Source organism: Hippocampus zosterae, chromosome 10 (assembly GCF_025434085.1).
Source record: "Hippocampus zosterae strain Florida chromosome 10, ASM2543408v3, whole genome shotgun sequence".
Taxonomy (NCBI): Eukaryota; Metazoa; Chordata; class Actinopteri; order Syngnathiformes; family Syngnathidae; genus Hippocampus; species Hippocampus zosterae.
Genome location: NC_067460.1, coordinates 4,639,949 through 4,662,444, shown reverse-complemented (window position 1 = coordinate 4,662,444; position 22,496 = coordinate 4,639,949). Strand labels below are relative to the sequence as shown.

General features: G+C 41.9%; 3 protein-coding genes across 4 annotated transcripts in view; 1 reads left to right on the top strand and 2 right to left on the bottom strand.

The window, feature by feature from the left end:
- Positions 1-7,782, bottom strand: part of phldb1b (pleckstrin homology-like domain, family B, member 1b) — a 149,719-nt gene extending 141,937 nt beyond the window's left edge. The window contains exon 1 of the mRNA XM_052078808.1: positions 7,686-7,782. Within this exon, the coding sequence (XP_051934768.1) occupies positions 7,686-7,712 (27 nt within the window). The 5' untranslated portion in view covers positions 7,713-7,782. The remainder of the gene's footprint in view (positions 1-7,685) is intronic.
- LOC127609110 (alpha-2-macroglobulin-like protein 1) overlaps positions 1-22,496 on the top strand; it is a 254,157-nt gene that overhangs the window by 210,804 nt on the left and 20,857 nt on the right. The window lies entirely within an intron of this gene.
- arcn1b (archain 1b) overlaps positions 19,162-22,496 on the bottom strand; it is a 102,295-nt gene continuing 98,960 nt past the window's right edge. For both annotated transcript variants that reach the window (XM_052078964.1, XM_052078963.1), the window contains exon 11: positions 19,162-20,595. In XM_052078964.1, the coding sequence (XP_051934924.1) occupies positions 20,506-20,595 (90 nt within the window). In that variant the 3' untranslated portion in view covers positions 19,162-20,505. The remainder of the gene's footprint in view (positions 20,596-22,496) is intronic.

Genomic DNA, 22,496 nt, shown 5'->3' with positions numbered 1-22,496 from the left:
CTGTCCTGCCAGGTAACTGATAGTATGGCCGGTGTTTTTGCACATAGAGCTTCTTGAACGACTGTGTTCCTCGTTAGTATAGTGGACAGTATCTCCGCCTGTCGCGCGGAAGACCAGGATTCAATTCCCTGACGGGGAGTACCACTGATTTAAACGGTTTTTGTGATGCAGTTTATTACAGCAAATCAAAAATGAGTAGGGAATGTTTCCACCCAGTTTCTAACTGGGGACCTTTAGTGTGTTAGAAGAACGTAATGACCTCTACACTATGGAAACAGATAATGCAAAATTTCGTCATAACATCGCTGCCCTGCCAGGTAACTGATAGTATGGCCCGTGTTTTGGCACATAGAGCTTCTTGAACAACTGTGCTCCTCGTTAGTATAGTGGACAGTATCTCTGCCTGTCGCGCAGAAGACCGGGGTTCGACTCCCTGATGGGGAGTACCTCTAATTTGAATGTTTTTGGTGATGCAGTTTATTACAGCAAATCAAAAAGGAGTTGGGGTTGTTTCGACCCAGGGGACCTTTCGTGTGTTAGACGAATGTGATAACTACTACACTATGGAAACCGATGAAGTGAAGTTGTTTCATAACAAGCTTGTCATGCCGGGTAACTAATAGTATGGCTGGTGTTTTGGCACATAGAGCTTCTTGAACGACTGTGTTCCTCGTTAGTATAGTGGACAGTATCTCCACCTGTCACACGGAAGACCAGGGTTCGATTTCCTGACGTGGAGTTACTCTAATTTAAATGGTTTTGGTGATGCAGTATATTACAGCAAATCAAAAAGGAGTAGGGGTTGTTTCCACCGAGTTTCGTACTGGGGACCCTTTGTGTGTTAGACGAACGTGATAACCACTACACTATGGAAACAGATTATGTAAAATTTTGTCATAACAAGGCTGTCCTGCCAGGTAACTGATAGTATGGCCGGTGTTTTTGCACAGAGCTTCTGGAATGACTGTGTTCCTCGTTAGTATAGTGGACAGTATCTCGCCTGTCACGCGGAAGACCAGGATTCGATTCCCTGACGGGGAGTACCTCTGATTTAAACGGTTTTTGTGATGCAGTTTATTACAGCAAATCGAAAAGGAGTTTGGATTGTTTCCACACAGTTTCGAACTGGGGACCTTTTGCGTGTGAGAAGAACTTAATAACCACTACACTATGGAAACAGATGACGCAGGATTATTTCATATGAAGGATGTCATGCCAGCTAACTGATAGCATGGCTGGTGTTTTGGCAGTTAAAGCTTCTTGAAAAACTCCATTACTCGTCAGTATAGTGGACAGTATCGCCACCTGCCACGCGGAAGACCAGAGTTAGATTCCCTAACGGGGAGTTACTCTAATTTAACTGATTTTGGTGATGCAGTTTATTACAGCAAATCAAAAAGGAGTACGGATTGTTTCCACCAAGTTTCAAACTGGGGACCTTTCATGTGTTAGACAAACGCGATAACCACTACACTATGGAAAGAGATCATGCAAAATTTTGTCATAACAAGGCTGTCCTGCCAGGTAACTGATAGTATGGCCGGTGTTTCGGCATATGGAGCTTCTTGAATGACTGTGTTCCTCGTTAGTATAGTGGACAGTATCTCCGCCTGTCACATGGAAGACCAGGGTTCAATTTCCTGACGTGGAGTTACTCTAATTTAAATGGTTTTGGTGATGCAGTATATTACAGCAAATCAAAAAGGAGTAGGGGTTGTTTCCACCGAGTTTCGTACTGGGGACCCTTAGTGTGTTAGACGAACGTGATAACCACTACACTATGGAAACAGATTATGTAAAATTTTGTCATAACAAGGCTGTCCTGCCAGGTAACTGATAGTATGGCCGGTGTTTTTGCACAGAGCTTCTGGAATGACTGTGTTCCTCGTTAGTATAGTGGACAGTATCTCGCCTGTCACGCGGAAGACCAGGATTCGATTCCCTGACGGGGAGTACCTCTGATTTAAACGGTTTTTGTGATGCAGTTTATTACAGCAAATCGAAAAGGAGTTTGGATTGTCTCCACACAGTTTCGAACTGGGGACCTTTTGCGTGTGAGAAGAACTTAATAACCACTACACTATGGAAACAGATGACGCAGGATTATTTCATATGAAGGATGTCATGCCAGCTAACTGATAGCATGGCTGGTGTTTTGGCAGTTAAAGCTTCTTGAAAAACTCCATTACTCGTCAGTATAGTGGACAGTATCGCCACCTGCCACGCGGAAGACCAGAGTTAGATTCCCTAACGGGGAGTTACTCTAATTTAAGTGATTTTGGTGATGCAGTTTATTACAGCAAATCAAAAAGGAGTACGGATTGTTTCCACCAAGTTTCAAACTGGGGACCTTTCATGTGTTAGACGAACGCGATAACCACTACACTATGGAAAGAGATCATGCAAAATTTTGTCATAACAAGGCTGTCCTGCCAGGTAACTGATAGTATGGCCGGTGTTTCGGCATATGGAGCTTCTTGAATGACTGTGTTCCTCGTTAGTATAGTGGACAGTATCTCCGCTTGTCACATGGAAGACCAGGGTTCGATTCCCTGATGGGGAGTACCTCTAATTTAAATGGTTTTGGTAATGCAGTTTATTACAGCAAATCAAAAAGGAGTCGGGTTTGTTTCCACCCAGTTCAGAACTGGGGACCTTTCGTGTGTTAGACGAATGTGATAACCACTACACTATGGAAACAGATAAAGAGAAAATTTGTCATAACAAGGCTGTACTGCCAGGTAACTGATAGTATGGCCGGTGTTTTGCCACATAGAGCTTTTTGAACTACTGTGTTCCTCGGTAGTATAGTGGACAGTATCTCTGCCTGTCACGCGGAAGACCAGGATTCGATTCCCTGACAGGGGGTACCTCTAATTTAAATGGTTTTGGTCATGCAGTTTATTACAGCAATCAAAAAGTACTAGGGCTTGTTTCCACCCAGTTTCAAACTGTGTACCTTTCATGTGTTAGACGAACGTGATAACCACTACACTATTGAAACTGGTTATGTAAAATTTTGTCATAACAAGGCTGTCCTTCCAGGTAACTGATAGTATGGCCGGTGTTTTGGCACATAGAGCTTCTTGAACGACTGTGTTCCTCGTTAGTATAGTGGACAGTATCTCGCCTGTCATGCGGAAGACCAGGATTCGATTCCCTGACGGGGAGTACCTCTGATTTAAACGTTTTTTGTGATGCAGTTTATTACAGCAAATCGAAAAGGAGTATGGATTGTTTCCAAAAAGTTTCGAACTGGGGACCTTTTGCGTGTGAGAAGAACTTAATAACCACTACACTATGGAAACAGATGATGCCGGATTATTTCATATGAAGGATGTCATGCCAGCTAACTGATAGCATGGCTGGTGTTTTGGCAGTTGAAGCTTCTTGAAAAACTCCATTACTCGTCAGTATAGTGGACAGTATCGCCACCTGCCACGTGGAAGACCAGAGTAAGATTCCCTAACGGGGAGTTACTCTAATTTAAGTGATTTTGGTGATGCAGTTTATTACAGCAAATCAAAAAGGAGTACGGATTGTTTCCACCCAGTTTCAAACTGGGGACCTTTCGTGTGTTAGACGAACGTGATAACCACTACACTATGGAAAGAGATCATGCAAAATTTTGTCATAACAAGGCTGTCCTGCCAGGTAACTGATAGTATGGCCGGTGTTTCGGCACATGGAGCTTCTTGAATGACTGTGTTCCTCGTTAGTATAGTGGACAGTATCTCCGCCTGTCACGTGGAAGACCTGGGTTCGATTCCCTGATGGCGAGTACCTCTAATTTAAATGGTTTTGGTCATGCAGTTTATTACAGCAAATCAAAAAACAGTAGGGGTTGTTTCCACACAGTTTCGAACTGGGGACCTTTCGTGCGTTGGACGAACGTGATAACCACTACACAATGGAAACACATTATGCAAAGTTTTGTCATAACAAGGCTGTCCTGCCAGGTAACTGATAGCATGGCTGGTGTTTTGGCACTTAGAGCTTCTTAAGTGACTGTGTTCCTTGTTAGTATAGTAGACAGTATCTCCACCTGTCACGCAGAAGACCAGGGTTCGATTCCCTGACGGGGAGTAGTTCTAATTCAAATATTTCGGTGATGCTGTTTATTACAGCAAATCAAATAGGAGTAGGGATTGTTTCCACCGAGTTTAGAACTGTAGACCTTTCGTGTGTAGATAACCACTCCACTATGGAAACAAATGACACAGGACTGTTTCATAAGAAGGCTGTCATGCCAGGTAACTGATAGTATCACAAAAATATTTTACAAACTATTTCTCAGTGCTTTCTGAATGCAAAATGGTTTGGAAGCACAAACCAACAAATGTGCAGAGGACACCGTTTGAAATGATCTAAAAGTGGATCTTGGCAGACAGAATGGAACAGGGTAGTGTGAGAAGAAAAAGCTACGAGAATGCAGTTTGATGCAAAGTCTACTTGTTGCTGTTTGAACGGGTACTGAAAGAAAATTCCACACAGGCATACAGAATTCTAGGCTCAGAGGCTGTTGATTTTTGGACATACTTTTCTCTGTACAGATGCTTTCAACACATGTTTTAAGATGTTTTTTTGTTGTTTTTTTTTTCAACAGATGGTCTAATGATACTTTACAATGTGTTCCACATTGTCAGGCATAATGCTGTTTTTGCTCTGAACTGTAGAGAGACAATATTTTGTGGATCAACAACAATTAAAATAGCAAAGCTTGTTGCAAATACTTATAGTTTTTTGGACAAAACCGCTATGATGACAACTGTTTTTTATTTGGTTTTTGTATCCCCCCCCCACCTCCCGCCCCACACAAACATAATTTTATAATCATTTCACTTGCATTTTGTAATTAATTTGCATTTATTCTTCTCCTTTTGGAAACGAATTGATATCAATCATCGAAACAGATTGACGAAACAACATAAATGAATAGCTTCCCCAGAAAAACAAAAACTCACATTTTCATTTAACTGGCAAAAGTATCACATTTCAGAATAAAAATAAAAAAGTTTCCACTTTTCTAGGATGACTTTAAATGGAGTCAATTGTAATGCTGAATCATGTTCTCTGTTATAATTCATCCCTACTGGCTTGACGGGGTTGAGGTCAGGGCTTTGTATGCGCCAGTCATCATTTCACCACACCAAATCCATCCACCATAGGTATAAAATGGTCGAAAAAGAGTTTGGGTGTGGTGACAATGACTGCATTTGGTATATCTTATCTCTCGTATATGTGTTTCGTGCACTGGACCATTGATAGAAAAGTAAATATTTTGTTTACACCCTCCTGTTTCAGGGTGGCTGCCATCATCCCTCATCCTCTCAATGTGACACACCTTTTGGAGAAAGTGTCACCTCTCTGTGTACAAAAGGAACAGCTGACAACAACAGGTGAAAGTGGGAACAACTTAAACAAACATGAAGCGACAGCTTGTACTTTGATTTTCAGCGTGTATGGCTCACTTCTAAGAGAACTTCATGGTCCCACATGACAAGAGTTTGATCCTTACTGTGATCCTAAATCTCATGCGTTCCCAGCTGCGAAACCCCTGTGGTGTCAATCTATCAAATCCGCCAAAACTTCGGATTCTTTCCTGAAGCTTTTCTTATGTCAAGTCTCACAAATACCGTCTATACGTTGCTTACACAATGACAACAGCTATTGCACCTATTATCCATTCTTATCCTCACGAGGGTCACTGGCGTGTTTAAGCCTATCCCAGCTGTCTTCGGGCAGTAGGCTGGGGACACCCTGAACTGGTTGACAGCCAATCGCAGGGCACACAGAGACGAACAATCCTTCACGCTCACGCACGCACCAAGGGACAATTTAGAGTGTTCAATCAGCCTGCCATGCATGTTTTTGGTATGTGGGAGGAAACCAGAGTATCCGGAGAAAACCCACGCAGGCCCGGGGAGAACATGCAAACTCCACACAAGCAGGCCGGAACTGGAATAGACCCCCACACTTCTGCACTGTGAGATGTTCAACATTCCACATATTAATTGAATATAAAGGCCACGGGAAAGGGATCGATTTTTTTTTCAAGAAGACGTTGAGGGCAGCAATAACACTGAGCGCAGCTGCCAAGAGACTGCGGAGCCAGGTGAGGGAACGTTCCCCCCTCCTCAAAGTCATGATGATAAATCTGTTTTCAGTTGCAAAATGATTGAAAGTTGGAACGGAGCAATGATATTGTCTTGTCCAGGGAAACCAAGACAACAAGTATTATAAAAAATGTTGAGATTTATTTGAAAGGAAAAAAAAACATGAAAAGACACTGTTCACAGATCTGTCAAGCGAGCCCCCCCCCCCCCCCCCACACACACACACACACACCGTCTTGCGCTCTCGTTTTATCTTGTTGGGAGGTGGTGATGGTCAGCTGTTAGATGTTAAATTTCCATTACAATATACAGATCCAGGACGGACGGGAGGCTGACGACGCATGTTGGTCAATGCAAAGTCATAAATAGTGTCTAATGCTCCAGAAATATTTGACCAAAACAAGAGAGTACTGTATTCACCCTTTCAAGGACAGCGGTTACTACAGTGGACAGCTTATCGTGTTATCATGTTACAGGGTGCCTGAAAGGGTTAATAGTGATACACAGTATATCGAGATGATGTACCCAAAATGCGCAGTGTATGAAACTAACTAAATGCTATAATTATGCCTAAAATGTATGCATTGAATTCACCATTAAAAATTGAAGAGCAATTAAAGACAATATAACAACTGATATTGAAAAGATACTGTACATACAACAGTGTATCTATCAACCGGTAGTGTGAATAATTATATCTGAGCATTCCCACTTGTACAGAGTTGTGTTCAGTTGTGACAAAAAGCGCCCGTGGGTGCACGTTTCTTACATTTTGATTCAGCACCTCAAGTTGTTCCGAGTCAGAAGCTACGTGAACTCACGTTCCTGTCCTTGTGCTCAACTGTAATTATCGCCTTAGTGCCACTGGCCAGACTGAGCAGTTTTTCCTTTGAACTGCATTGCCAGCAGGACCACTAATGAAGAGCCAACAAGCGCCAAGTCAGCTTCGCTCTGTAACATTCTGAGTGGTTTCTTTTCCTGAGGTTACTGATGCTTGTGACTTTCAAGAGGATTAAGATCTTTTACATGGACCAAGATAGAGGACCGGCTCTACTGATGATCTTCCGAGTCATCTCATTCTAGAGCAGTATTTGCTGACCTTTTCTGAGCCAAGACACGTATTTTACATTCAAAAAAATTCTCACGGCACACAATCAAATAAAAATGCCCCAAATGTCAATACTGTAGCTTCTGCCACCCTTCTGAAAGATCATCTAATTGTTCTGCCTCTCACTAGAAATCGTTGGGATAGATAGTTGAACAAAAATGTATCACACAACTGAGATTTTCTCATAACACACGGCTTGTGAATCACTGCTGAAGAAAAGATGTCTTTGTATTTGTTTTAGGCATCAGAGAGGAATCATTTGGTTACTTTTAAGTCGTACATCACAGCTGCCTCGCATCAATAAAAGTGCTTTTGTAACTCCAAGGTGCAAGACGATGCATGAGTTGTCCTCAGAAAGTTGTTCTCAGTGCAGCTTTGTCAACATACAGTACATTTCCTTTTTGGAACTATTAAAAAAAAGTTTATCTTCACATCCAAAAACATTGTGAACATTCTCCTACCTTGAATCGCACCTTCTTCAGCATCATCACTAAATCCGATCGAGTAGCCGACAGAACAGACGGGATGGAACCGAACTTTCCCCCTCCCAAGTCTGACCCCACTCACAAGTGGCCCCTGCCCCCGAGTCCAAATAGCATAGTAGTGGATTGTTTCGTTTGAATTCCAGTCAAAACATGCACTCTGACTCAGCGGCCCCTCCAAAAAGTGTCTTTCTCACTAGCCAAAAACAACAGGGCGGTCCGGCTCACCCCTCTTCCTCTCCCTCCTGTGAAATCCTTTCAAAGCTTATCGTCCTGTTCATTCATTCGGAAAACAGGCACACCCTCTTTTTGTGAGGAGAGGGATGCTAAGCCCCGCCTCTACAACAACACCCGCAGTCCAAAGTATGGGTGCTCGTAAACTCACTTGAACTCCTCCCCCTCACACAAGGCATCTCCCATCTGTTTGACTGCAGCGTCCCAATGGATGTTCCTCATCTTGGCCGTTTATTGTCTGCCTACAATCTGTCCTCACTGATATTATTTGCAGAAGTGTATATATGTGCTGTCATAGCAGAAACAACTGGGAATTTTTGTTGTAAAAGACATGCTAGGTTGACCTACTGTATGACTAATGAGATCACAAACCAAAGTGGTCAAGTCCTATCTGCGGTTTGCTGACAATAAAGCAGCTTATGTTTGGTTGTAGGTGGTACTAATTAACTAATGAGTGCTCAAAACATGCTGGCCTGAGATCTTTTTCAGTGTAGTGGGGGAGCAGGGTGATAATAGTTTGGGAATTTTCATTGTCATTTGTCTTTGTTTCATTTAGGGTATTTTTGTTGTTTGTTTTTTTTACTTTTTGATATTTTCAAAGCAGGTTTGTTTGTCTTTCTAATGAATTATGGAGTAAAATCTCAAGAAAAATATTGTTTTAAAAACAACAATGCGCAAATCAAATGCCGTTACTGTAAGACTGTACACAGAGTTTGAGGGACAATAAGTGCAGCACATAACACTGCTTCTCAACTTTTATTCTATTCTAAACTTCTATTACTATTATTTCCTTTTGGGAGGGAGTCACTGTTGCTTCAAACATACAGTATATCCTGTGTTTGTCAGTTGTATTAAAAACTACAAATATAATCTGTTGACTTTTAGAAGTTTAGAGTCTTTGTTAGCTGCTTGCGACAACTAGTAAGGACATCTAGTGGGACAGCAGGAGACCGCGTTAGAGGAACCAGCGCAGTTGTTCTGCTGGCCCACCAGTTCGAGGAATTAGGATCACAAGTAGGACAGTTGGGTAACCAGAAGACGCCCCCCTCAAACCGAGCTGCCATGACTGGGACGCCGTCTCCCCTGACATTTGTTCAGGAATCAAATTTGCCACAACCATCTCACTATGGTGGAGAGATCGGCCTATGTGGACAAAGTATTCACCGGTACTCTTTGATTTTTGATCAGTAACCGTTAACATGTGTTCTTGACAATTCCAAATGGTGTTTATCAGGAGCCTTTTGACTGGTGAAGCTGCTTCTTGGGCACGAGCAGTAAGCAATGTTAAACCTGAGCTCAGGTCTTCCTACCTCGACTTCATCACCGAGTTACGTCGGGTATTTCACCATCCGGTCCAGAGAAAGGAGCCCTGAGGTCGGTTATTGGAGTGTGTTCAGGGTAAGCAATTGATTGCCACTCACTCCATATCTTTCTGCATTTTTTTGCTGCAGAGAGCATATTTATGTCATATTTTCTGGCGTGTACATAGCTGCGTGTTAAAAGACGAATTGGTCGTAAATCAATCAATCAAATCAATACATTTAGAGGAACTCATTGCCATGACCATACGGTTAGACAATCACATAAGGGAGAGACGCTGACAGCGTGGTTTCGAACTGTCCAGGACCTCCCGTCCAACTGAAATACACCGCTACCACTCGCTTCGATGACCAGCCACCACCAGAAACCAGAGACTCTTGAGCCACCTCCTGAGGAACCTATTCAGTTAGGTGGTAGTTGACTTCATCCTGAGGAGAGGCAGCGGAAATCCTGGACCAGATAATGCTTCTACTGCGGCTTGCAGGGTCATCATGTCGTACGAGACCATCTGGATCTGACAGTAAGTCGACTTTCCTGGGGCTTCACGAGTCGGCCAACCCTGGATCAACTCTTAGACTTAATTTGACTCATGATTCTGGTCCACTGTATTCTGTTCTTGGTTCCTCCAATTTGTGCAAACGACTTGAGCTAGCTGGAGAAGTATCAGTGTCCAGTAGGAAATTAAGGATTAAGGCTCTGGTTGATTCTGGATCTGATGAATGTTTCATTGATCCTGATGTTGTCGAAAAGTTAGGTTGTTCCACGAAGGAACTATCCACAATCCATAGTCATTGATCTTGATGATCTCTTGGCAGGGGTTAAATTGTTTATGTCTCAGCTTCAATTACAGTATGTCTCTCCTGGAATAACGTTGAATCGCTGAGGTTTTTCGTTCTGACATCTCGCGCTGCTCTGATTATTTTAGGATTACCATGGTTTAAATGCATAACCTCGATATTAATTGGAACCTTCCCTCCATCGTGAATTGGAGTTTGTTTTGCCACGCCCACTGTTTAAGATCAGCCAAGCATGAGAACAATCAATCCTCTGTCACTCCCTCTGAAAAATCTGTTTCGATCAAGTATCAGCTGAGTACCACAATTTAGGAAAGGTTATTTATTAGTAAATATCTTGCTGTCCTTACCTTACAGCCGCATTGTCCCTATGATTGTGCAATTGAACTCCTTCCTAGTTCTCATCTATACCAGGTGTCACTAGCTAAACAAGAGCCGTTAAAGAAATACATTTCTAATGCCTTAGTGGCGGAACTCATTCGGCCATCCTTTTCCTCCGTGGGAGCTGGAGGGTTTTTCATTGAAAAGAAAGACAAGACATTCAGGCCATATGTTCATTTTCGGAGACTAAACGAAATCATGATGAAAAATGACTTCTTCCTCTGTTGGATTCGTCATTCGCAGCCTTACAGAACAACTCTTTTCTCAACTTGACCTACGCAATGCTTATCATTTAGTCAGCATTTGGGAGGAAGCTGAGTGGAAGACAGCCTTCAATACTCATCTTGGACTTTCGTATATCTAGTTATGCCATTTGGTCTGGCCAATGCCTCCGCCAGGTCTTAATAAAGCCATTCTTAGGGATATGCTGAATGTTTTCTGCTTTGTGTATTTGGACAACATTTTGATATTTTTGAAGAATATTCAAGAATTCCAGCCATCCGTTTAGCAGGTGACTCCAGCCTCTTCGATCCGCTGCTTTCGGGGAGGAGACTGTGATGTCTCTGTGCATCGCAGCACGCTCAAGAACAATTTGTTCCACCAGGCGGTCAGGGGACTCAGCTCCCTTCCTGTTCTGCCCGTACTCCCCCCCAACCCCACTCCTGCCTCCTACCACAGACGGTGACCCTCCTTCAGAACCTGACAACCGATTATTGCACTTCAACAATTCACTCCCGAAGCTTTTAAATTAACACTTAAACAATTTATTACCTTAGTTTTAACCTACAATAATAACAAGTGCCCTTTGTTGTCTGTTGTTTGCTGCTTATTGTTTTCTGTGTGGGTTTCAATGCACTGCATGTTTGCATTGTGGTTGACAGAGGAAAGTAACTTCATCTGTACTGTATGTTGCAGATATACCAAATTTGACAATAAGACTTGATTTGACTTGACACTCAAAGAGCATTGACTACATGTCCGACAAGTTCTTCAAAGGCTCCTAGAGAACAGACTTTATGTAAAAGCAGAAAAATGTGAGTTTCACTCAGAGTCTGTCCATTTTTAGGATTTATTATCAAAAAGGAATATCTTTTAAAGTATCTTTTAACCAAACTAACTGTGTTTAAATACATTCAAATAATGTGTGTTGGGGTGCAAGGATTTTTATTAAATTCTTTTTATGTGAATATGAAAACAAGTCTTATTTAAAACCTCTCTCATCGCTCATAGGAGATACTGTATGTAAATTGGTCATCAAGAGGGGGAAAAAATAAGTGGTGTTCATGAGATATTTGGAATCCAAATATTATTTGTACTGCTTATTCCATAGCACGAGTGTTTGGAGTTTATCTCAGGAAGGCTCAGATTTGAGCTCACAACTTCCAAGCTGTGAATCCAATCCTCACACTACACGCCCAATGTGCCACAACCATTTGGGACTGTAAATAGTATTTGGAAAACACTTTTACTACAGCTTCTCGGGAAAACCCATACACAGGTACGTATTTTGTATTGATTTGAAACTTCATGACTTGGCTGTAGCTATTCTAAGGTGTACCACTAGATGGCGGTAAAGTAAAGAACTCGATCGCATTGAGGACCTTTTTAACACTTAATCCACCAAATACGGTTACAAACAAACAAATAAACACAAATCTGATAAAATTTCAGTCTAATTTATGGTCACAAAATTTGAATATTGGACTTATCTTTAATTAAGACTTTTCTCTCTTGGTGAAATTGCACTGGTTTAGCTCAGTGGTTACTTCCTCCTCACCTAGAGTTTGATATTCTCCTATATCTTGACGCTGAATCCTTAACAGGATCGAACCACGGACGCCATCCAGTGTTTTATCCCCATCTTTCACTGTCATTGTGACACTAATAAATCACCATTTTGATACGTCCCCGTTTTTTCAGTCAATAATTGAGGGGTGAACTCCCACCACCCACCACCGTGTACAGAACAAGCGCCCTCTACAGTTGACAGAACATAATCTGACTCTGCTTTTGGGGAAGGAAGAAAAAACGAATTTGTTGTCAGACACCGTATTTATCATTTAATAACTAGGACCTAGTTACATTCAGAAACTGAGACAAAGTCAGAACATACGCGTGACTCACCAGCGACGTCTATGGGTTATAATCCAACGGTCGAGTTTCACAAGAATGCACCATACACAATCAAGAAATGTACACTACCCACTTTCTCCATTACAAGGACTCAATATCCAAAGCCAAATCAACCTTCTACTCTGGATTAATCAGTTCCAATGAAGGCAACCCCAGATCACTCTTTTCACTCATTTCTAAACTCACTAAACCTGCTGACACTCTTCCCTCACATCTCTATTCCACTGATTTTTGTAATACTCTGGCCTCATTTTTTACATCCAAAATCCAATTTATCCACCAGCAACTCACCCCTTCAGCTGCTCCTAACCCTCCTTCTCCATTCTCCCCGGTTCCTACCCACCTACTCTCTGCATTTACATCCCCATCTGTCCACCAAGTCTCCATCTTAATCCAGAAGTCCAAATCCTCTACTTGTCAACTTGACCCCCTCCCTACTGTTTTAGTCAAAGCTTCTATCCCGGCCCTCTCCCCTCTCATCACTAACATTATTCAAACTTCCCTCTCTACTGGCATTGTACCATCTCATCTCAAAACTGCTGCTGTCACTCCCATACTGAAGAAACCTGGCTCTGATCCCTGCGACTTGAACAACTTTCGTCCCATATCAAACCTTCCGTTCATCTCCAAACTTCTAGAGAAAACAGTAGCTGCTCAACTTCACACCCATCTTTCCTCCAATAAGCTCTACGAACAATTTCAATCTGGCTTCCGTCCCCTCCATAGTACCGAAACTGCCCTCCTCAAAATATGCAATGACCTTCTTCTCTCTGCTGACTCCGGTTCACTCGCCATCCTCCTCCTGCTTGACCTCAGTGCAGCCTTTGACACCATCTCTCACTCCATCCTCCTCGACAGACTCTCCTCCATTGGCATCACCAGCATCCCCCTCTCCTGGTTCCGCTCCTATCTTTCTGACCGCACCCAGTTTATCCACCTCAAACGTTTTAGATCTCACCCCTTTCCCCTCACTTCAGGTGTTCCTCAGGGTTCTGTCCTTGGCCCATTGCTATTTCTAATCTATCTTCTTCCCCTTGGTAATATCTTCAGGAAACACCACATTCATTTTCATTGCTACGCGGATGACACCCAGCTCTACATCTCTACCAAACCTAATACCATACTTCCACCATCCTCCCTAACCAACTGCCTGCAGGAATTAAAATCTTGGTTCACCTCAAATTTCCTCAAACTGAATAGCAATAAAACTGAATTCCTCCTTATAGGCACTACATCCAATCTAAACAAAATAAACAACTTCTCCATTCCCTTCGAAAGCTCTTCCATCTCCCCCTCCCCTCAGGTCAAGAGTCTGGGTGTCATCCTTGATAGCACCCTCTCCTTCACCTCACATATCAACCACATCACTCGTTCTGCACATTATCATCTTCGAAACATCCACCGGCTCCGCTCTTCTCTCACTCCTCAGTCCACTGCTATACTTGTACACACCCTCGTCACCTCGCGACTCGATTACTGTAATTCCCTTCTGTTTGGTCTCCCTCAAAAAACCCTCCATAAGCTTCAGCTGGTCCAAAATTCAGCCGCCCGCATTATCACACTCACGCCATACATAAACCATATTACACCTGTCCTTCAACATGTCCACTGGCTCCCCATTTTACACCGCATTCAATATAAAATCCTGCTCCTCACATTCAAATCCATTCATGACCTAGCCCCTCCATACCTATCTGACCTCATCCATATTCCTACGCCTGTCCGCTCTCTTCGTTCCTCCTCCTCTGTCCTCCTCTCTGTCCCCCCTGCTCGCCTCGTCACCATGGGAAATAGAGCCTTCAGTCGCTCTGCTCCCCAGCTATGGAACTCACTCCCCGCTGACCTTCGTAATACAGCCTCATTAACACATTTCAAATCCCGCCTCAAAACACATCTGTTTCGACAAGCCTATTCACTCAGACCATAAAGCCATTATTTTTATTTATTTATTTTTGTTGTATTTTTTTCTTATCTTATTTGATGTAGTTTTTAACATTGTACTCGTGATTTTAACTGCTTGTTGTAAGGTGTCCTTGAGTTTCTAGAAAGGCGCCCACAAATAAAATGTATTATTATTATTATTATTATTATTTTCCAAACACACAGCGACACTTTAAACGATTACGTAATGAATAAAGGAAGTAGTTTTGCATTTTTATTGGACATACAGGATTAAGTCTTGACCATTCTTACGGTTTGGATATATTTTCCGTTGAGATTACTGTTTTGGTGTCGTATTTTCCATGACTTTAAAGTGATTTTTTATATATATATATATATATATATATATATATATATATATATATATATATATATATATATATATATATATATATATATATATATATATATATATATATATACTAATGATAACAATAATTTCCTAAATATTTGTGTAAGCTTACGTTAAATTATTAATTATTATCATTTATGTTTGAATATTATATTCTTTCGTGTTAAGATTACCTAAATTATATTCTGTTTAATAATTGCTTAAATATTTGTATGTTGCTAGCGTCTGATTGGCTGAAGGAAAGCAGGAAGTGTTGGAGTTGCCGGAAAAGGTGTACTCGTTCGTACTGAGGTACAATACAGTCGTTGGGAAGTAAAGCTGTGTTCAAACGAAGTCCATCTCTCTTTTACCCATACTTAACGCAGAGCCATCCATCCGAACCTCTCAACTTACACGATATAATTAAAAGTATTTGCTTATAATTAATTTGCGGCCTTTTCTTTCTGTGTCTTAGTTATAACACACAAGGAAGTCAGGTGTTACGACGCCGGTTTGGCTCAGTGGTTACTTCGTACAACTGAAACGTCTCTGGACTCCCCACGGAGTTCAAACCACGGGTGCTGTCCTGCGTTTTGCTGCCAGTTATTTTAAAATTTCACTTTGACGAAAACTGGATTTAATAATAATACATTTTATTTATAAGATTTGACTCGAACAAGAGAGATGGGGCTGGTGCGCGCAATTTGCGTGGAATAGATGAACCGATTTCCACTGACAGGACAAAACATTTAAGTCCATTTTATTGTTTGAAAGTTTCGTTGAAGGCACGAGGGTTTTTTTTTGTTTTTTGCTATGCAAGCCATATCAACTGGACTGGAATTTAGGATCCTCTATCAAATTGGTAACTGATTTGATGTCCTTTGCATACCTGTCAACTTTTGGGAACACCAACCTGTATAAACGACCAAAAAAAAACCCTTATAAAGAGCAAAAAATCCTTATAACATACCAAAGCATTTTATATGTCAAAATAACGGCAGAAACCCCCCACAAAATTTTCAATGATATTTACTAAGGATATCCTTTGGAGCACTGGTTGTGTTATCCTTCGTGAATTGCATCATACTTGGCTGCTTTTGTGATTCTCGGGCATTCCTTTAGTGCAAGTTAGACTTAAAATGTTCTTTCACATCATTGCAAATTGTGCAATGAGCATATTCTTCTGTCTTACCAGGCATTATCGCGCCATTAAACTGCGATATCCATTCTTGAAGAAACCTTCTACTGTACTTCGTTTTACTTCTCTTTCTTGTTGGTTCCATTGCGCAATATGAACAATATATTTGTTTCCTTGTAGAAGTTGCTTGTACACTACCGAAGTATGCAATGAATGTTTTCAACTAGGAACCACGTAATTTACTGGAAAGTTACCGGAAATGAAAGCATTCGAGTAGACAAAAGCAAACGGAACTACCGGTTAGGGGGAAAAAAAACAAACTGAAATTTTCAGAATCCGTATGATCTGTGCGATACGGCCATATACGTAAGATTCACCACAAAATCCGTATGAACTATGGCTAAACCGTATGAGTTGACAGATATGCCTTTGGTTGTACTCCTGTCACTCATGCGTAAAGCGTCGTTCATGCACAATTATTTTTTCATCTCAATTACAAATTATGTTATTCTTTCAAAAATAGATGTGACCAATGGGCATAAAGGCTAATTCCCACGGAAGGAAGGGTTGACGGCTGTGTTCGGGACGGGTGCTGGACTGGTTTAATCGATGTTTTTTCCTGCGAATAATGTCAAAATGTCTTTTGCGATACACTTGCGTTTGCTCGCTCCACGTGCACCTGCACTATCTACATTACAGTCGGGGTGGGGCAATTAATAATAATATGGAAAAACAATTGCAATGGAAATAATTTCGAGTAATAACGCACAATGACACAACCAAGGCACTTTTCAAGAATACTGTCAGAGACTTTCACTCGGACAGTTGACAAAGGCTTGACGCAGGAACAGATCGACTTTCGCTGCCGGCAGGAGGTGCAGTTCATGAAGCCACTCAGTGTGCGCTTCCCACTTCCCAGCACCAACATCCAAAACTAACAGACACGTGTACAGCGGTGTAATCTGTCTCGTGACCCTCTCTCAGGATGGAGTGTTCGAGTACTCCCTTCCGTCCAAGGTTAAATCTTTCTCTCTGAGGTATGTGTGTGCGTGTGCGTGTGCGCGTGTGTGTGTGTGTGTGTGTGTGTGTGTGTGTGTGTGTGTGTGTGTGTGTGTGTGTGTGCGTGTGTGTGTCCGTGTGTGCGCGTGTCTGTGTCCGTGTGCGTGCGTGTGAGTGTGCGTGTGTGTGTGTGTAATCCTCCCACTTCTACCACGGATCTTAACCAATCACGTGTGGCTTTAACCGAAGGAGGGAAAAATAACAGGAGAAAAAAGAGTCGGCTCTGATTATGAGCGGCTCCCTATTGGGATCCGGCTCCCGCAGTTCGCTTCAAAGAGCCGACTCGAAGGACCTGTTCGTTCGCAAACGACACATCACTCGTACGGACTTTGGGAAGTAAAACTGTGTTCAAACGAAGTCCATTTCTCCTTTTGCCCATTCTTAACGTAGAGCTATCCATTCGAAAACTGCGAACCCCTCGATTTACACTTGATACAAATAAAAGCATCTAATTGATATGCATCACCTGATTTGGCGCATTTCTGTGTCTTAGTTATAATACATAAGGAAGTCATGTGTTACGACGCCGGTTTGGCTCAGTGGTTACTTCGTACAATCAAAACGTCTCTGAACTCCTCACGGAGTTCGAACCACGGGTGCTGTCCTGCGTTTTGCTGCTTTTTCTTTCAATTATTTTACAAATTTCACTTTGAGGAAAGCTCGATTTGACTCGAACAAGAGGGACGGGTGCTGGTGACCCACGCGCGCAATTTGCGTGTTTTAGATTAACCGATTTCCCCTGACAGAACAAAACATTTCAATGCATTTTATGGTTTAAAAGTTTCGTTGAAGGCATTACGGCTTTTTCTATGCAAGCCATATCAACAGATTGGTGGAATTTAGGATCCTAGATCAACATGATAACTGACTAAATAAGTCCTTTGGTTGTACTCATGTTCCTCGTGCGTAAAGCGTCGTTCATGCACAATTATTTTTCATCTCAATTACAAATAGTATTCTTTCAAAAATAGATGTGATCAATGGTAATAAAGGCTAATTCCCACGGAAGGAAGGGTTGACGGTTGTGTTCGGGACGGGTGCTGGACTGGTATAATTCCCGTTTTCTCCTGCGAATCACGTCAGTCTTTTGCGATACACCTGCGTTTGCTCGCTCCACATGCACCTGGCACTATTTACATTACAGTCAGTGTGGGGCAATTAATAATATGAAAAATACAATTGCAATGGAAATAATTTCGTATAGTAACGTACAAAGACACAACCATGCACTTTTCAAGAATATATTTTACTATACCAGCGACTCCTATGGGCTACGTCTCAGGGTCGAAGTTCACGAGAATACACCAAGTGAAAAAGGTCAAGTAATCCCCCCCCCCCCCTTCCTAAAAAAAACACAGCAATGGCTTTAGCGGGGTAGTTAATGTAGAAAGTAGTTTTGTCTTTTCGTTTAACATTTTTAAGTATATACCATTCTTACATCCGGAAATTTTCCGTTTATATTGGCAATTATTTTGAGTATTGTAGTTAAGAGTGGTGTACTGTCGTCACCCCCCCCCCCCCCCCCAAAAAACCCCTATAATTTCGTCTCGATACGTCACCTGTCGATGTCATGGATAAATCATACGGAAGTGGAACGACATCGCACTGGTGTGGCTCAGTGGTTACTTCGTGCAACGCTAACGCCTGCGATTCCCGATGGAGTTCGAACCATGGGCGCTGTCCAGTGTTTTGCAACTACAGTATTCCGTTCAATGATTTTACATATTTCACTTTGACGAAGGCTGCATTTGACTATTAGAGGGCTGTTCTGAGGGCGAGTTTAACTCACGCAGAACACTTTCATATTTTTGATAAACTGCTTTCTGCTGGCAGGGGGAAAAGTTGTAATACATTTAGTAGTTGAATAGTTCCATTGTCAGCAGCACTCTGTGAATATAAACATATTGGTGAGATTTGGGTAATTCAATCAAATTTGTAAGACAACACGGTGAAGTCCCTTGGCTGTACAGCATTCCTCTTGCGCATGCCTAACATGTCGTCCACATCCAAGGTTGCCCACCATCTCATTGTCGAATTCAGTTTTCAAAATAGCATGTAACTCCAGGGCACAAAGGTTTTTTTTTTCATTTTAAGTACCGGTAATGACGTCGTCACACAACCATGTACTTTTCAAGAATACATTTTATTACATTAAAGATTCTGTTTTCCCCCTAATTGTACAATGGAATGTTCCGATTCCCCTTCAGAAATGTACTTTAAAAAGGCTTGATTTACTAATTTCTAAATTCAACACATCGACACAACCGTCAATTGAAATATGGGGAGTCCAAGTGGAAAACAAACCAAGAAAGACATTCTCATTCTGAATAATCTTAAGATATTCAAAAAAGGACAAAAAAAATATGAACACGGGTGTGGGCACAAGGTTTTTGTCTTTGGGATGTGGAGGGCCCAATTTCAAAATGCTCTGTACTTTATTTGTTTTTGGGGTGTGGGGTGATGAGTGGTGGGGGTGGTGCTGCATTTCAAGCTATGTTGTGTGTGGCCCATCTCGAATGTACATGTCACTACTATCCAACTGCCACAACTGAAACAGAGTTAAATTTTGTGTGAAGAGAGGCTGTAAGGGTCTTATAAAAATATCAGTTGCAATAATCAAATATATTCACTGGTGGATAGGGCTCTGCTCTTCCATTTCAAACTTCAATGCCATGTGGTGGAAAAGGTCGACAAATTATACAGCAAAAACTAACAGATACACCGTTAGAAATAAGGACACATTGCAATAAGATGAATGAAAACGATTGCAGATAGAACATAATATATTTTGAGCATTTGCCTTTGGAGCCAAGGGCCAATATGTAACCTTTCTAGGAAAATATCCTCCCAAGGGGAAAAAAAGTGAGATATCGGAGAGAACAACAAATTTGATTGCTTATCATACCAAAGAACTAGAACTCTGCGGTTCAGGACCTTAACATCTGAAAAAGAAAGTAAGAACCCCAATCAGCCATTTTGAATTATTGCAATGCAACACGCAGAGGGATGAAGGGTGGTTGTGGAGGATGCATGGAAGTACTTGGGCCAATTCAAGTGAAGGCTGATTCCACTGCCTCCTGTTGTCACATTCCCCCAAGTGCTCGTCGCAGGGCTGTACTGACAAGACTGAGCGTGATGTGACCAGTGACCTGCCCCGCAATCATCCTCGGCCTCCGTTCAGGTCAACGACAGTGTCGCTGTAGTTACGAAATCTCAATTTTGAACGCTACAGATGATCCTCTCACTCTTCCGTCTACATAAATACACCACTGCAGCTCTGCCCAGAACTTGGAGCACTATTTGCCAGAGGGATGATGGAATCCTGTTAATGTACACAGTCTGTGTAGTATTATACAGGGTGGGCAGCAAAGGAATTGTAAATCGGTCTGGTGGAGCAGATTTGGACTATTTTTCATGGGCCTTTTTTTCTTTTCTTTTTTTTTGCCCCCCACTTTTCTTAGAATATTCTTACAGGATTTCATATTTGTCGACAACAAAGGAGGTCTCTGACGAGAATCTAACGGCGCTGTCTCCATCCACGTACGTCACTTTGGCAACCTGATTCAGAGGAAAAACAAAAGGCATTCATCATTAGCATGTTTTAGAACATGTGTGTCAATCTCAAGACCCAAGGGCCAGATCCGGCCCGCCATGTCATTTTATGTGGCCCGCACAAGCAAATCAACTTCCATGATCCTTACTAAAAATCCCTACCGAAATGTACAATTGTCATGTGTAACAAATAGTGTTGAGAATTTGGAATCAGTTTGCAAATCTGATTACACTCACTTAAAACAATTATTGAAGAAATTATTATAGTGGACCTGACTGATTTCAAAACTAGTAACCCATCCATTTTTTGTGTACAAGTAATAATACAATAAGACAATGGAACATTTAATTGGTTTCACTGTGATAATGACCCTATGAGGGAAGACGTAACTCTAAAGTGGCCTGCAACAATAAATGAGTTTGACACCCCTTGTGGAGCATGACAGCAAAGCATTCATTATAATCAAATAAGCAATCAACTTTACTACATCAATTTAGAAGTGGGTAAATATCTTTTTCCCTGGACTCTTTAAATTGTTATTTGCATTTGAGTTTGTTGACTTGTCACCAGCATTGTCGTGCTTTTTTGTTCCCTGTCCTGTCAGTCAACTTTGTTAATGTTGATGGTGTCAGTAAGTAAAAAAAGAACTAAGTTTTGGATGGATATTTTGTTACCCATTGAAATAATATTAATGTAGCATTATAGGGACAACGGCCAAACATACATCTTTACTTATATAAGATAAGAAAACCTTTATTAGTCTCGCAATGGAGAAATTCCCAATTCCCAATATAGATCACGATATGAATTTGTCCATATGGCAAAATTTGTCTGCATTTCAATAGTGAAACTCCTCTAGAATGAAACATACATGGGCGAAAATACCCCCTAATGTGGAAAAAATCTTCATGCATTAACACCATTTCCATTCTCCTGACCCCCATACGACGAAAAAAAAAACCCTGTTGCGATTTCATTTTCTCTGCTCTAGCCTTGCGAACAGATTCACTACAACGAAGTTTAATCCAACAGCGACCTCTACTGCTTCGTTCGGAAACGGTAACAGCAACCACCACACTGGTTTACACAGCTCAGTTTCCTGAACGCAACATACTCATAGCTGCTCTGCCATTGGCTTAACGAGCATCATCTTGGCCTCCGATTGGCCAAAAGGAACCTCACTGTCTATGTGTGTCTATCCGATTAGCTGCTCAGAATAAATTGCTTATGGCTCGACGGACATTCAAATAAACGAACGTTTCCCCGAATGCTTTACTTGTTATCACGCTAAAAACCTTACGCTAACTGGAGCGCTAATGAGAGAGAAGCGCTCCAGTTTGCGTAAGGTTTTTAGCCTTTGAGAGCTAACTATGGCCATCGAGGACTACGAAGCGTCCCGTGGCTGGCTTAAAAGCTCATTGCATGGCATCAGCTGAGCAACGCTGTCTTGGGTGACGATCGAGGGGAGGTCGAGTTAGAGACAGTGAGATGGTGGAAAGAAAAGGCATGGGAAAAATGGATGATCGATGGCGAACACAGCTTCACGAAGAGTGGGAGGCAGCGCCGGGCTAGTTACGCCACAATCTGTGAATGGATTGTGGCTGCTTGGACGAACGTATCTGCTAGTACAGTTGTTCGAGCTTTTGGCAAAGCCGGCATCATTTCTGTGGAGCCACATGACGACGAGAGTGACTCTGACAACGAGAGGGAACCCGGCGGTTTGGATGGATTACCAATACTTGCACAATTGTTCAATTCGGACGCAGAAGATGACGACTTTGATGGCTTTCTGAGTGATGATTGAGCAAAAAATGTGAGTACCTTGTAAATAAAATACACCCGAACTCAGTTCTGCTTTCGTTGCCTTTTTAAAAACGTGTTTTAGCTTCGAGCTTCAGTGTATGCT